Source organism: Tinamus guttatus, unplaced genomic scaffold (assembly GCF_059628265.1).
Source record: "Tinamus guttatus ecotype Peru unplaced genomic scaffold, ASM5962826v1 Tinamus_guttatus_pri_ptg000580l, whole genome shotgun sequence".
Taxonomy (NCBI): Eukaryota; Metazoa; Chordata; class Aves; order Tinamiformes; family Tinamidae; genus Tinamus; species Tinamus guttatus.
In genome coordinates, this window is record NW_028289114.1 from 620504 (window position 1) to 633617 (window position 13114).

Here is a 13114-nt window from a genome sequence, read left to right on the forward strand (position 1 = left end):
GGCCCCGGCTCTCTGTGTGATCGGGCCCTCCTGCTGCTTCCCTGCCCTGTCTGGGCACTTGGCAGCTGTGTCACCCCCTTGACCAAATGTTGTCTGACCAGGGGCGACAGGGAGGCCACCCAGGCCTGGGGACAAACCTGACCGTGACGGTCATCCCGGGGCCAAGAGGGCTGAGCGTGGTGCTCCTGACAACCCCCTGCCCAACAGCCCTACTGCAAGTGAGTGTCTGCCCAAGAGAGGAGCTACAGCCCCAGGCTGCCCCGCTCCCAGGTCACCCAGGCAGATTGAGACAGCCTGTGTCCCTGTCACCCAGCACCTGGCTTGGGCCACAGAAGGGCAGTGCCAGGCTGGGCAGGCTGATTGCTGGGCCCCTGGGCTGCTGCACAGTGTGGGATGAGGCTCCGGGTAACTGGGGACAAGAAAGCAGTACTTCAAGGTGGGGTAGGGCGCAGTCACCATGAGGGTGGAGAGGCCATGGGGGTCTCCCTCCTCGCGTGGCCTTTTAACGGGGGCAGCAGGTATCTGCTGTTGAAAGGACACCTTGAATGTTCCTGATGGCAAATACCTCCTCAGGCACCAGCACAAGGGCTCTGTACAACAGCCACACTTTGGGAAGAGCTGGGAGCTGAGACTGGATCTGGTGATAATTCTAATATGGATGTGGCTTGGATCTCTCTGCAGTTACAGGTGCTTGGCTTGGTTTGTAGGTGACCTCCAGTTCTCTTGCTGAGTGCCCTGCCTTCCCCAAAAGTGCAAACTGATCCTTCTCCTGCTCTTCATGGCAGGTGAAAAGCAGATCATATCGGGGCACAGAAACAGGCTATGACCTAATTACCCATAACTGCTTCCAGTCTCCTATATTTGCGGCCTCATTTAAAAAGTCAGGACAGGAGAATCCCCTCATTAAACCCCTACAACCTAGAGGAAAGACCCAGGCTTTGGGTGGCAGCAGCCTGGGACATTGCTGAGAGGGACGTGTGGAAGTGCCTCCCCGTGGAGATGTATGTGCCCGCGCAGCCCTTCGGAAGGAGGGCTCTGCCGTCTCCCCCGCCCCGCTGGGGGCCCTGCGCGGTGCCCGAGCCGCGACAGCGGGGACGCCCCGGGCCCGGCCAAGCGCCGGCAGCGGGACCCGAACCCGCGGCCCCGCAGCGCCACGTTCCCCACCTCGCGCCGCCTCCCACTGCGCATGCGCCGCGCGCACCACCATGGCGCCCCCGGGCGGCGCCCCCGCAGACGGGAAACAGCAGCCGCATCGAGCGGCCCCGGCCCCGGCCCGGCCCGGTCCCCGTGCAGCACCCGGACCGGCCCAGCCCGGTCCCCGCGCAGAACCCAGACCGGCCCAGCCCGGTCCCCGCGCAGAACCCAGACCGGCGCCCTCGGACCGGGGCCCGGCTTTGGGCCGCACCAAGGGGAAAAGGCAAGTGGGTGATGTAACCGTGGGGGGCCGGTCCGATGCCGAACTCTGCTCCCCCGGGAACAGCGCCACCCATACATTGGTTCCGGGCACTGGCAAGACCCGTGCCGTCATCCCGGGCCGGGCCCCTTCCCGCCCACCACTTTGCTCAAATACCAGGGGCAGCCGCTGTTTTATTCCAAAGCCTTTAAAACAAAATCATCTTTATTCTTTCCGGACGCGAGATTGGAGTTTGCCATGAGCACGTCTGTGCTCAGACTGGCCGTGTGTAAGAGCACAGCTGCACAGGGACAAACAAAAGCAGGAGACTATTTTATAACCTTGCTGTGTCTCACCCCGAGAAGCCCTGCTATCCACCTGAAAGCAGGACATCATGGTCCCTTGCACAGCAGATACTGCTGAGGCTCTGTGAAAGAATCTAAAAACAAAACTTACTTGCAGACTTTTTTTTTTCCACATGAAATTTTTCCCCAGTTTTGTGGGGAAGGAGCATTACTACTTTTGGCTCAACGTGTGTTCACTCCCAGGCCTCTGATCTCTCTTTGCATCCCTCCCCTTCTCCCAGTTACTGACCCACCGCGTTACAAAGCATCAAGAATGTTGTCGATTTTGGTGACCAGCTCCTGGCGCTTGTTGGAATGCGTCTTCTCGTTCTCGATGTACGTGTCCTTCTTGAGCTTGCCCGCGACCAGCCGCTCCGCCTCGACGGAGGACTTCAGCACCAGCTCCTTGACTTGGCCGTCCAGCTTCTGAATCTCACTCACCTGGCAGGAGTGAGAAACAAAGGGAATGTGAGAGGAGTCAAAAACAGCCCTACAGTGAAGCTGGATCAGTAACTCTGGGCCAAAAACCATCGTCAGTGGTAGGAGGAACATCTCCTCTCTGCCTATTGCCTCCTGAGCAGCTGCCTGTCATTGTGTCATGAGGAACAATGTGTGAATGGGTGACAAAGCAGGGGCTCTGAGAAACCAGGAGCTACAGAAACAGCAGAGCGTTACCGATGGCTTTTGATGCTTTCAGCTAAATCACAACTACGATGGCTGGAAGCTGCATCCTTCTTGCAGTGAAGGTCATGGTGTGTGAGAAGGAGGGCTGCTGTTCACAGGGACAGATCTGCTCCTCAGGCTGCTAATGGAGTGAGCAAGGTGGCTGGGGCTTGAATGGACCTTGGAGATGGAAATGTCCCCACTTGGGCTTAGCTGGCTGTTCCAGGTAGGGCTTGAAACAGTGTAAGTGAAGGGCAGAGGGAGCACACTCGTGTCACAGCTTTCCACGCAGTACAGCAAAATCCCCCCAGAAGCATCACATTACTGGATCTGTCAGCATCAAAGTCACGTGTGCAAGAAAATAAGGGATTAGGGAGAAGACTTTGGTGTGGTGAGTGTGATTAGTAGAGCCGGAACAGTTAGTGTATTGATGGTTTCTATTTTTACCTAATGCCATGAGCTCAATGACAAGCTTTGGGACCATTACAAAAGTGCACCCACACAGCTGGCTTAACTGACATTTTAGTGAACAGTTGCTTGTGCTGTTTCTAACACCACCTAGAGGGCTGTGTAGCCAAGATTACAGCAAATGGGGAGGAAAAGAAAAAACAACGAATGGAGAAAAAAACAACAGAAGAAATGGAACTTCACACCTTCTGGGGGAAAAAAAAATGTAATTTGGGGCCTAAAAAAGATAAGGACTGAAGAAGCTAAACCACAAATTAAAACTGACTTAGAACACTTAATAGAGCCAAGAAAAGCAGACCTTAAAAAAAATACATTTCTTACTTTATCACATAAATCAGAGCCTTCTGTCTTCAGCTTAGACTGCAGAGAGGCTATTTCACTTGTCAGGGCCTTGTGCTCTGTCTCCAAAGCCTTTTTGCCGCTGTTCAGGGTGGAGATGTCCCGTGACTGCTTGTACTTATTCACCGCTTCATCAAAGTGACGATAGAGCCCGAGTCTCTTGTTTACCAAAGTAAGAACTTGCTCTGTGATACAGGCAACCTTCATCCTAGCTTCAGCAGCTGGATCCTGTAAGAGGAGAAAGGAAGATCAGGACAATCACATCTGTGATCTGCTTCAGGCCATGTTTACAGTGGGGCTATTAGGAAAATGACTCCCTTTGCAATTAGCTCAACTGACAGCGATCAATTAATGACACAAGTGTCTCGTTCAGGGACTGACATGGGCAAGTGCCTTTCAGCGCTCAGGCTAACCTAGCACACAGCTTCAAAATAGAGGCTGGAGACAGAGAATTGCAGACAGGCTCTAGAGACTCTGCTTCAGGGGTGGACTTTTATCTAGAGACAAAACTCTGATCAGGCTTCACCCACCAATTCAAACCCTGCAGAGGAGCATCAGTGCTTGGGCATGATAGAAAAAGGCTCCATTTAAGCATCCACATGGATGCCTACTCACCATCAATATTCAGAGAGAAAAACTACTGGTTAAAAAAATCTCCAGCCACTGGATGAGCAAACTATTAAGGCTCCCAAAGGGCTCTTCATCATACAGCACCTTAGTGATGGAGAAGTCCAGCCGCACGTAGACAATCACAGTGAAGAACAGGATATAAAAGGCTCCAACCACCAGCAAAGGCTCCTGCAGCATCAGGATTTTGTTGAAGGTGTAATGAACCTAGAGGAGAAGATTGAGACACTGAGAAATGATCCATGTTATTAAGGCAGAGAACTTCTTCCAGTGGAACTGGCCACGTGGCAGGGAGGGGAGCTTTGGAAACCTGACACAGCTGTTTTGACTGTGCTGATGAAAACAGGAGGCCCAGCAGGTCAGACAAACCATGTGCACAGAGGTGACACTCACTACGATGTCCTGAATGTGCTGCTCCACCAGGTTGCTCTTGTGGGCCACAATAACTGGACGTCCAAAAGTGTCCAGATACGTGTAGTGGAGCTCATCCGAAGCACGATTGATCTCATAGGGGCTGTCCACATGGATATTCCTACAGAGAAAGCCGGACAGTCCTATATGACTCTGCTGTTTGAGGTGAAGCAATTCAAAACTTGGCTGGTCAATTGTGGCCTCTAGCATGAAGTCAATTATGTAGTTCAAACAGCCCTTTAAAAGGAAACAAAGCTGTGTTCCAAGGTTTCCTCTATATGCACAGCCAGTGGTTTTGTTTCACTGTCCTCAGGGCATTAGAGCACGCCAGAGGATTGGCACTAACACAGCCTCTTTGGTGGTAATGAGCCAGGAGTAATGACACTTACTTGGCACCTTCTGGCAAGATGATCTTGACAGTCAGGGAGTCTGTAACTTGCTCATCAAAAACATGGTCTACAAATCTCATCTTCAGGGCATACTGGTCACCTAAGAGGGCAAACCAGGGAGAAGTTACACTTCCTGGAAGAACGTGGGGCAACACTGAGATACAGTTCTTAACAGAAGCAAGAGCAGAATAAAGGATGGATATATCCTACAGCACAGGGCACTAGCTGACCCAAGAATATTTTAACCAGAAGTGTACCAATTCCTGAAGTAAGCACAGAAAAGAGGGATGGATTTGCATATTCTAGAAACAACAGCTAAGGTGCTGTTGTTGCTAAGGTGCAGCTCAAACGACCGAGTCCTTTACTGTGCCACAACCACTCTAAAACACAGAAAACACTTTCTTATTCCCTTCCGCTGTGTCACCCACCAAGGTTGTAGAGATATTCATAGCTTGGCAGGTTGTAGCCGATGATGTAATGAGTCTTCCATCCCCCGAAGAGCGGGAAGCGGGGCCGGATCTCCATCTCCACAGAGTCATCCAGGACGAGGAGGTGGCTGGTGGAGATGTTTCCAATTTCATCTCGATAATACACGTCCTGGGCAGCAGCGGGCAGAATGGTCTGCATGGGGAGAAGCAACGCTCAATGCCTCAGCTCTGCAGCTCCTTTCCAGGAGAGCTGGCAAAACCAGTAACAGATGCTAAGCCTCAGGAACATCATTCCCATGGGACAGACCCCAAATGGCCAAGCAGTTACACTGAGTGATAAAATTGTGCTGTTATAAGCAATCAGCAACAAAAGTGAGTGCTGGTGCCCAAATCACTTGGCCTCTAAGTGAATGGGAGAATCCAGCACTTTTTTCAGCCCAGTTCCAAGTACCCCAGACAGCAGGGATCTCATCACACCCATCAGGGCAGTAATGCCCTTTTCCTTCCAGCCCACTGCTCCTAACTTCTTGAACTTGCTGTTTTGCACTCAGCAAAACAAGATTTCTGTTTGGCTGGGCTGCTTTGGAGAACTACAGCCATCAGTCCTGGAGACTTCGAGGAGCGAGAAAGCTTTCAGCTGAGATGAAAACACAAAATACTCTTCACATCTGGCCAGCAGACACTCCAAGTGCTTCATGATAAGGAATGAATGGGTGAGTTTCTAATTAATATTCAACACAATGAGATTGTAACAGAGGGGGCAATTGGGAAAACAAGACAGTGGGGACAGAATAAAGGGTCCTTGTATGGGGAAGCAGAGCTGTCAGCACAGGGGAATAAGGGTTTTGGAGAGTCCCTGAGACTGGAGCAGTGGGAGTATGGAGAGACACTACATGACCTGGTCAGTGCAGTGCGTTTGGTCAACAGATGTAACCTCCTAGTACCTGTACCTTCTCCTGTACCTCTATTAGCTATATCCATCCCCCATGGGCCTTCTCTGCAGATATTTTAGATCTTCAACGTTCCCATATTACTCACGTACAGTCACCAAAGGAAAAAGAGAAGGATAACTGGATTTTTATCTGAGGATACAAGAGAGGGAAGCTACAGTAAAGATACAAAACGTCAACCTTAAAGGACTTGACAGAAGAGATGCCGCTGTCTGGCTGTCGCTGGTAGTCGTATCTGGAGAACGGCCCTTTCAGCACCGCTCCCGTGTGCTTTAAATCAACCGTCTCTTCAACCGCAATGTTCCCCCAGTGAGAAACCTCGATGACTCGGGTCATCCTGGTGATGGTCAGGAATGGGCTGTTATTTTCATAGTGCACCTTCAGGGTGTCCTAACAAGGAGAAAGGATAACTGATTAGCCACAAACTTCTTCCCAATTATTTGCTTCCATGTTCCAGAGAGAACCTTCCAGGAGAGACTCTGCAGGTGAAGCTGTCTGCAGAGAAGGCTTTGCTGGAGAGTCTTGGTTGATAGGAAAGAGTCACCCCAGCCCGGTTCATGCAGAGCACCAGGTAACACAGTCACAGGTAAATGCTCAGCTCCGCCGGCAGCGCCGTAGCAGTGGAGGAGCCTGGAGAAAGTCTCTTGGCCACTGGGGATGCACCAGCAAAATCCACCCCCTGCAAATATAGCCCTGCCCAAACCATGCATGGTTTGCCTCCACTTCCCATTTTCCAGTCTCCTGACATGCAGATCCCACATTTACAAGATGTTTGTGGCAAAACAACAAGCAACAGCCTCTTTGCAGGGATCTTTACCTGGCTATAGGGAGGGATGTCCTTGAAGGGGCCATATTCAATCATGTCTTCCGTGCGGGAAGGGTTTCCCAGCTTGGTGTAGCTTTCCACGTTCCTGGAGGCCAGTTTGACCCGGGTTGTTTGGGTCTTGGTTAAGTATGGTGAGTAGAAGTAGTGATTTCCCTCAAAGACCACAAACTGCTTCTCGCTCTGGGTAATGTGGGTGGGATATGGCTGCAGGACGTGCGTGAAAACCATCTCGACAGACACACGGACCTTGGCTCCTGGCGCCAAAGGGGATGGCAGCTTCACGGAGAAGAATTTCCCACTGGAAGGGAGAAAAGCAGGTCAGTCATAAATGTCAGCTCTCCCCCAAGACAGCAGTCAAATGCACACCCTGAGACAATCCCTGTGGATGGGAGCCCTTCTGGGGTTCTCTATCACTTATGGGTGTGTGGTGGGGTCCACATCTTGTCCTACAGGATGTGCTTGATCTAGACTGGGATAAACAGGACAGGGAGCAACAATGGGTGAAAAGTGTCCAGGGACAAGTACAGTCTTTGGTTTGCCATGCCAACCAGTCCCATTCTGGAAAGGAAACGGTGATACATTCCCTTCCAGTTCCGCTTCTATAATACACGTTCCAATGTGGCTTTTCCATAGTTTTCTAGGCAAAAATAATGACCTGAATGGGAGGAAGTAGGAGCAAACGCCCAGAAGGCAAATCACTGACACCTTAAGCGCTCCCTGTTCCCAAGGAGTTTATTCCCTCTCTGCTCAGCACCACCTGTGCACACGCAGGATCCAAAACTAAGGGATGGTCAGAAAACCAGCAGCGTTTGGACTGCATTACTGAAGACAGCTCCAAAGGCAGTTGCCTGTTCAATGTTCAGTTGCCTGTTCAATGTTTAGACAAGTGCACAACATCCCAAGCTCTGCCTGCAGGGCATGAGGTGACGGAGCACCCTCTCTGCAGCAACCCATGCCGGGCTGCAGCGTCGGATGCAGGGATACTGCCCACGTCAGACATAGGAGCACTGCTCTGGGGACGTGGCCAAAGAGCATTTCTAATCTCTCTGTAAATACCAGGGCAGCCTGTTTGAGGCCCCCCGAAAGGGAGCACTGGGGAATGTGCATTACAGCTACAGTTGTGCCATCTTATCTGATGTCTTTTAATGAAAGAAGAGGACATTATTTAAGGCCCTCAACAGGAAAGAGCTGGGGTAGGAGGCAGGACTCTGGGAACTGCCCCTTTCATTAAGGGAGACTGAGTGCAGCTGAATCCCTTGTAGGGAGCATTTAAGGCTCTGTCTCCAGCTGGCCTCTCCCTGCACTAGCAGCCCTAGGATGCAAGCAGCAGCGGCATGCTGCTCATGCCTGCCCCGTGTTTGGCTCAGTGCAGAACCTACAGCCACAAGGATGACATCCTATGGAATGAGCATCTAAGGAAGTGCAATGACTTTAGCCAGACCTCCTGGGCTGCAGGAATTGAACTCGATTACGTGTGTGAACGGTGCTCCTCAATCCTGCAGCAACCCAGTGCTGTCTGGGCGCAGCGTGGACCTCGAGGACTGGGGATGCCTCCAGGTATGCCAGCCTACAGTTATATTCTGCCCTACTCTAGGGGAGATGCCGCAGTGCAGATGTGCAAGCTCCAGGTACCAACCCTTAGAGGGTGACACTCACCTTTTACCTTTAACTTTAGTCTCTCTCACTTCCAAGATGTTTTCCTCCTCTTCCTCGCCCTTCACCTGGTCCAAAACAACAGACTGGTCAGCGCGCTGCAGTTCGATGGCACTAACGTGAACAGGGAAAACTCCATATATCCCCCAGCATTTTTGTATGGGGATGCACCCACAGTAAGCACTACCTAATGGAGAACTATTTGATTTTAAATACAACTCTTTAATCTTTTTTTTTTTTGCCATTTGGTCAATGAAATTTGCATTAATGTGCAAGAGCTGGTGGTGAAGAGACTCCTGACAACCCTTTGGAGACTACCTAGGCCTGGTTTCCCAACCAGCAGAGCCACTGTCACCTGTGTGAGTGCGAATTTTTGTCAAACTTCCTGATTTCTCTACAGTGATGGGAACCTCAGCGGGCAGGGGGGACCCGGGGGACAGAGGTGACGCCGCTCTGAGACCAGAGGACCCCGCTGCACGCGAGCCTCGTTGGGGAGAGGCCCCGGCATCACGAAGCGCTGCGCGGTGCCGACGTGTCCCTGCGCGCGGGCCCCGCCGCGCGGCGCGGCCGTGTCCGCCCCGGGAGCCGGCGGGCCCGGGGCCGCCCCGCTCCCCCGCGCTCACCTGCACGCCCAGGTAGGCGAGATGCGGCTCCAGGCCGGGCTCGAGCGCCAGCAGGAAGGTGGCGGCGGCGCTGCCCCCCGCCGCGTTGGCCAGCCCGATCTCGGCCGAGACCTTGGCCAGGTGCGTGCTGAGGTCCACGGTGCGCCGCACCTCCTCGGCCAGCAGCTCGGCGGCGGCCCGCGCGGCCGCCACGCACACGAGCAGCCGCCACAGCAGCCCCGCCATGGCCGACAGCGCGCGCGGGGAGGGCACAAGATGGCGGCGCCCGCGCCGAGCGGGGAGGGCACAAGATGGCGGCGTCCAACAGGGGCGCTGGCGCATCATGGCGGCGCCCAGCAGCGCCTGAGGCCCCCTGACGACCAGGCGACCGCGCGAGTGCCTGAGTGGAAAAGCAGTGGCCAAGCGGCCCGGGCTGTGTGTTGGGACACGACACCCCTCACCCGGGAGCCCCGCGGCATAAGGGGCTGCCTGTGGATCCACGGCTAACAGGTAGCGCTCTGATGGGTTCAGCCAAACCTGGCTCTGGGCTTGCTGGGGAACACAAGGCTCCAGCATCTGACCCGTTGCAAGCTCCAGCCAGTGCCAACTCCATGTTCAGCTCCCTTCCTAATAATTGAGTCATTCTGAGCCTTTGCAGCGTTTGCCCCAAAATTTCAGCCCTAACACACAGTCTAAATTTACCTGTAGGTTACCAAGCTGTTGCCCTTACGATTCGTGCTTCAGGGATGGATTTGGTTCTGCAGGCCCATCTCCTGCTGACCTGCATGTTATAGAGATATTTAAGCTTTCACAAAGCAGGTTTAAAATGCTGTCAGGCTGCTGCTACTCTTTGTGTGGTTTTGGTTAATGTGCTCATGGAAAGTGCCATAAGAATTGGGCCCCTGGTTGGGTTTGCTGATTTCATGTGTGGGCAGCTCGTGCTGCCCTCAAGCCGGGGAGGGAGAGGCTGGTTTTAAATGTGAGAAGTAACATGAGGCCGTTGCCAGCTGCTGGGGTTAATTGCTCCAGGTCGAGAGCGGCTCTGGTATCCTCGGCCTCCCTGGGACTGCCCAGATTCTGCTTTTTCCCAAATTGCTTGATTTTTTTTTTCTCCAAATTCTTCCTTTGCACACAGTGATCCATGTCGCCCAAAGACCATCATGTATGGAGACACGCCGTGTGTCTGGGAGTGGAGCGGACCATGTGGAGCTGTGCTAGCCCAGCCATCTGCCAGGGCCCAGGGATGGGAGCAGCTCCATAAACGCCTCCAGGCGGATGGTCCATAGGCAGAGCTGTACCCGAGGAAAAACACTGTGTTTTTCTGCTTTTAGAACAGCCCAGCTTTTAGAGGGCTCATGCCAAACTTGGAGCTATATGATCATTAAGGGCAATTTGTTCTGAAGGAGGGAAGGAGTGGAAGTTGTCTTCCTAAAGAGCAGCTTGGCTGTGGCCACAGGAGCATGCTGAGATGTGTAGCAGCAGGGAATGGGATTGATCTCATGGGAACCTCGTAACAGCAGGCAGGTTACACCTGGAATACATCAAGACTGTGCAGTTTAACTTTCTGAAGAGCTTGGTTTTGGAGCAGGAGATGCTAAATATGTCTGTGCATAGGTTCAGACAGTGCAAGTCAGCCCAGTTACCCCATAGCTTGCAGGTGTAGCTTGAACACAAATCCTCAAAATCTCATGGATATGTGCTTGTCAATGATGACTGAGGTCCAAAAGTGCTTTGGATTTAATTGTTGCTTTACTGTTTAATTTGTGTGCGTAAGGCCGAGGCAGCTTTCTGGAGCTGCCCATGGGAGGCAGAGGCCTCTTCCCATTATCAGTCCTGGACCATCAAGGCTTTAAAATCCTGAGCCATGAGAGTGCGGGTAAGACTTAGCACTGACTGACAGCAGAGTTTACTTGGGCAGGAGGGTCTAGGGTTTCTTTGTTTGGGTGTGTTTTTTTTTTTTTTTTTTTTTTTTTTTTTTTAAGTAGTCTTCTAGTTTCTTTATTTTTACAACCTCATTTTTCAGCTACTCAGCACAACTTCAGCCTCTGCCAAGCCAAACATGCAGTGATTCTTGGTCTGGGCTCACCTGTGATTGCGATGGGAGTGGTGGGTCTGGGGGGGTCTGTTTTAGGGCTCAACTGCTGGACTTGTCTTCCTTGGAAGTGTGTCCTGCTGTGCTGAAGGGGCACTGCCAGGGAGCACTGCTTTTCCTTGAGTTGCTTTAGGAATCTGCAGTAGCATCCCTTAGAGTGCTCACCTTTCTTTTAAAATCACTTCTTCCTGTGTTTTTAAAAAACAAAGAAACAAAATATGCTGTTTGTTTTGTTTTTTTTCCCTCTGTTAGGACATGAGACTCAGGAAAGCTTCTGGAGAACCTACCGGGACAAGAAGGCTGGCACACCTGCAGTGACAGAGCAAGGGAAACCCATGTGCTGCAAGGTGGGAGTGTGGGATCCGCCTGGCGCCTGTGTGAGCCCTCTGTGCCGGGCTGCTGGTCCTGCCTGGCCCGGGGTGGCAACGGAGACACCCCCCCAGCTCGGCTGGAGTGGCAAACGGCGTCGCCGTGTCCCCCTCGCCCGGCGCTGCGGTGTCCCCGCGCCGCCGCCGGGGGGCGCCCAGGTGCGCTCCGCTAGGCGGCGGCGCGCCCGCTTGGTGAATAGCGCCCGCTGCGCCGTTGGCGCAAGGCGCTGCCGGGGCCTCCGGAGCGGGATCGCCGGGGACAGCGGGGCGGGAGCCCCGTGTCGGCAGAGCCCCGTGGGGACCCGCCGTGGAGCCGCTGCTTTTCCACCTTTGCATGGAAAACTCCTCCCTCCCTCCTGGCTTGTTCTTGGAAAGAAAAGCATTTTTTTTGATGTGTTTTCCATGGGAGGCCCCTGGGCATGTGCTGAACCTGAGCTTTAAGGACCCAGTTCTGCAGGATCTGCTGATCTGCTAATAACGGAGTTACTTGCAGATCAGTAGCTCCTACTCCATCTTGTGTTTCCTTCATGGGTCTTAGGACTCCCTGGTGCTTGCTGTGAAATAATGCACATTTCTTGCTGGGTTATTAAACAGTTTTGCTCAGTTTTTGAATCCACAGATGAGGATTTCACTGGACAGTGCCCTGCAAAGTGATGTATTTCTCTAGCAAAGGCAACCCCTGTGCTCTTGCCAGGGTGCATTAAAGCTGCTGACCTAGACCTAGAGCTGTTCCAGGACCTAGGAGGGGGTGCACATGTCAGTCTGTGGTGGCCCCGCACCACTGGCAATCTGGTTGTGCCCTGCCAGATGGTTGGTGGTGGTTCCCTGGGGGCCACCAGGCTGCTTGTGTGACCCAAACCCGGGAGCATTAACCCCATGTGAGCAGCAGCTGTTTGTACCAGCAAATGCAGTCACGGTTTCCTGATAAGGAAAGTACTGTGGTCAGGGAAAAAAAAATAGGATAAAAGATCATTTGTTTCTTCTTTCTTTCCTGTCAGGTAACAGGATCTTCACGTGCCACTCTCCTACCTGCTTGCCAGGAAATGCGTGGTGTGGTGCTTGTGCTGCTTCTCGCTGAGACACCAGTGTCACTTAGTGAATGGATCCAGTCTAACAGAAAGGAATGGCCAGCAGTGGAGCAGGTAACCCTGCACAGATCACCCAGAAAGCAGGTTGGAAAAGAAGGGCCATGTCCTGGCTGGTGCCCTGTGTCCCAGCAGGCCACCCCAGCTCTGAGGCTGTGGTGACCCTGTTGCCTGTAGCAGTTTGGCAAAGGCAGGAGTGCAGATGAGGCAGAGTGCAGGTTCCTCAGCCTGGTGTTGCTCTGATGTAGATGGGATATTACATCCTGCACAGCCTCATTGCTCTCAAATTTGCTGGGGACTTCACTGAGGCAAACACATCCAGAGATCCTGTACATCTAAAGAAAGAGGTGCCCTTTTCTACCAGAAGCTCAGGCAAGGATCCGGAATTAGTCCTGAGTGCTAGAACAGAGTGCTTGAATGTTTAACACCCACCTATAACCATTTCAGTTTTAGGTACTGGTCCTTTGCGGGATGTA

At 52.7% G+C, this 13114-nt stretch overlaps 1 protein-coding gene across 1 annotated transcript; it reads right to left on the reverse strand.

Annotated features, from left to right (window-relative positions):
• Positions 1-1785: 1785 nt before the first annotated feature.
• On the reverse strand, positions 1786-9362 carry RPN1 (ribophorin I). Its single transcript, XM_088534644.1, has 10 exons — positions 9115-9362; positions 8495-8559; positions 6830-7136; positions 6193-6402; positions 5063-5255; positions 4635-4734; positions 4228-4366; positions 3922-4041; positions 3190-3435; positions 1786-2178 (listed from the first exon to the last, which is right to left on the reverse strand). The coding sequence occupies exons 1-10, from the start codon at positions 9337-9339 to the stop codon at positions 1996-1998; spliced, it is 1788 nt and encodes a 595-aa protein (XP_088390770.1). The 5' UTR covers positions 9340-9362; the 3' UTR covers positions 1786-1995.
• Positions 9363-13114: the final 3752 nt, after the last annotated feature.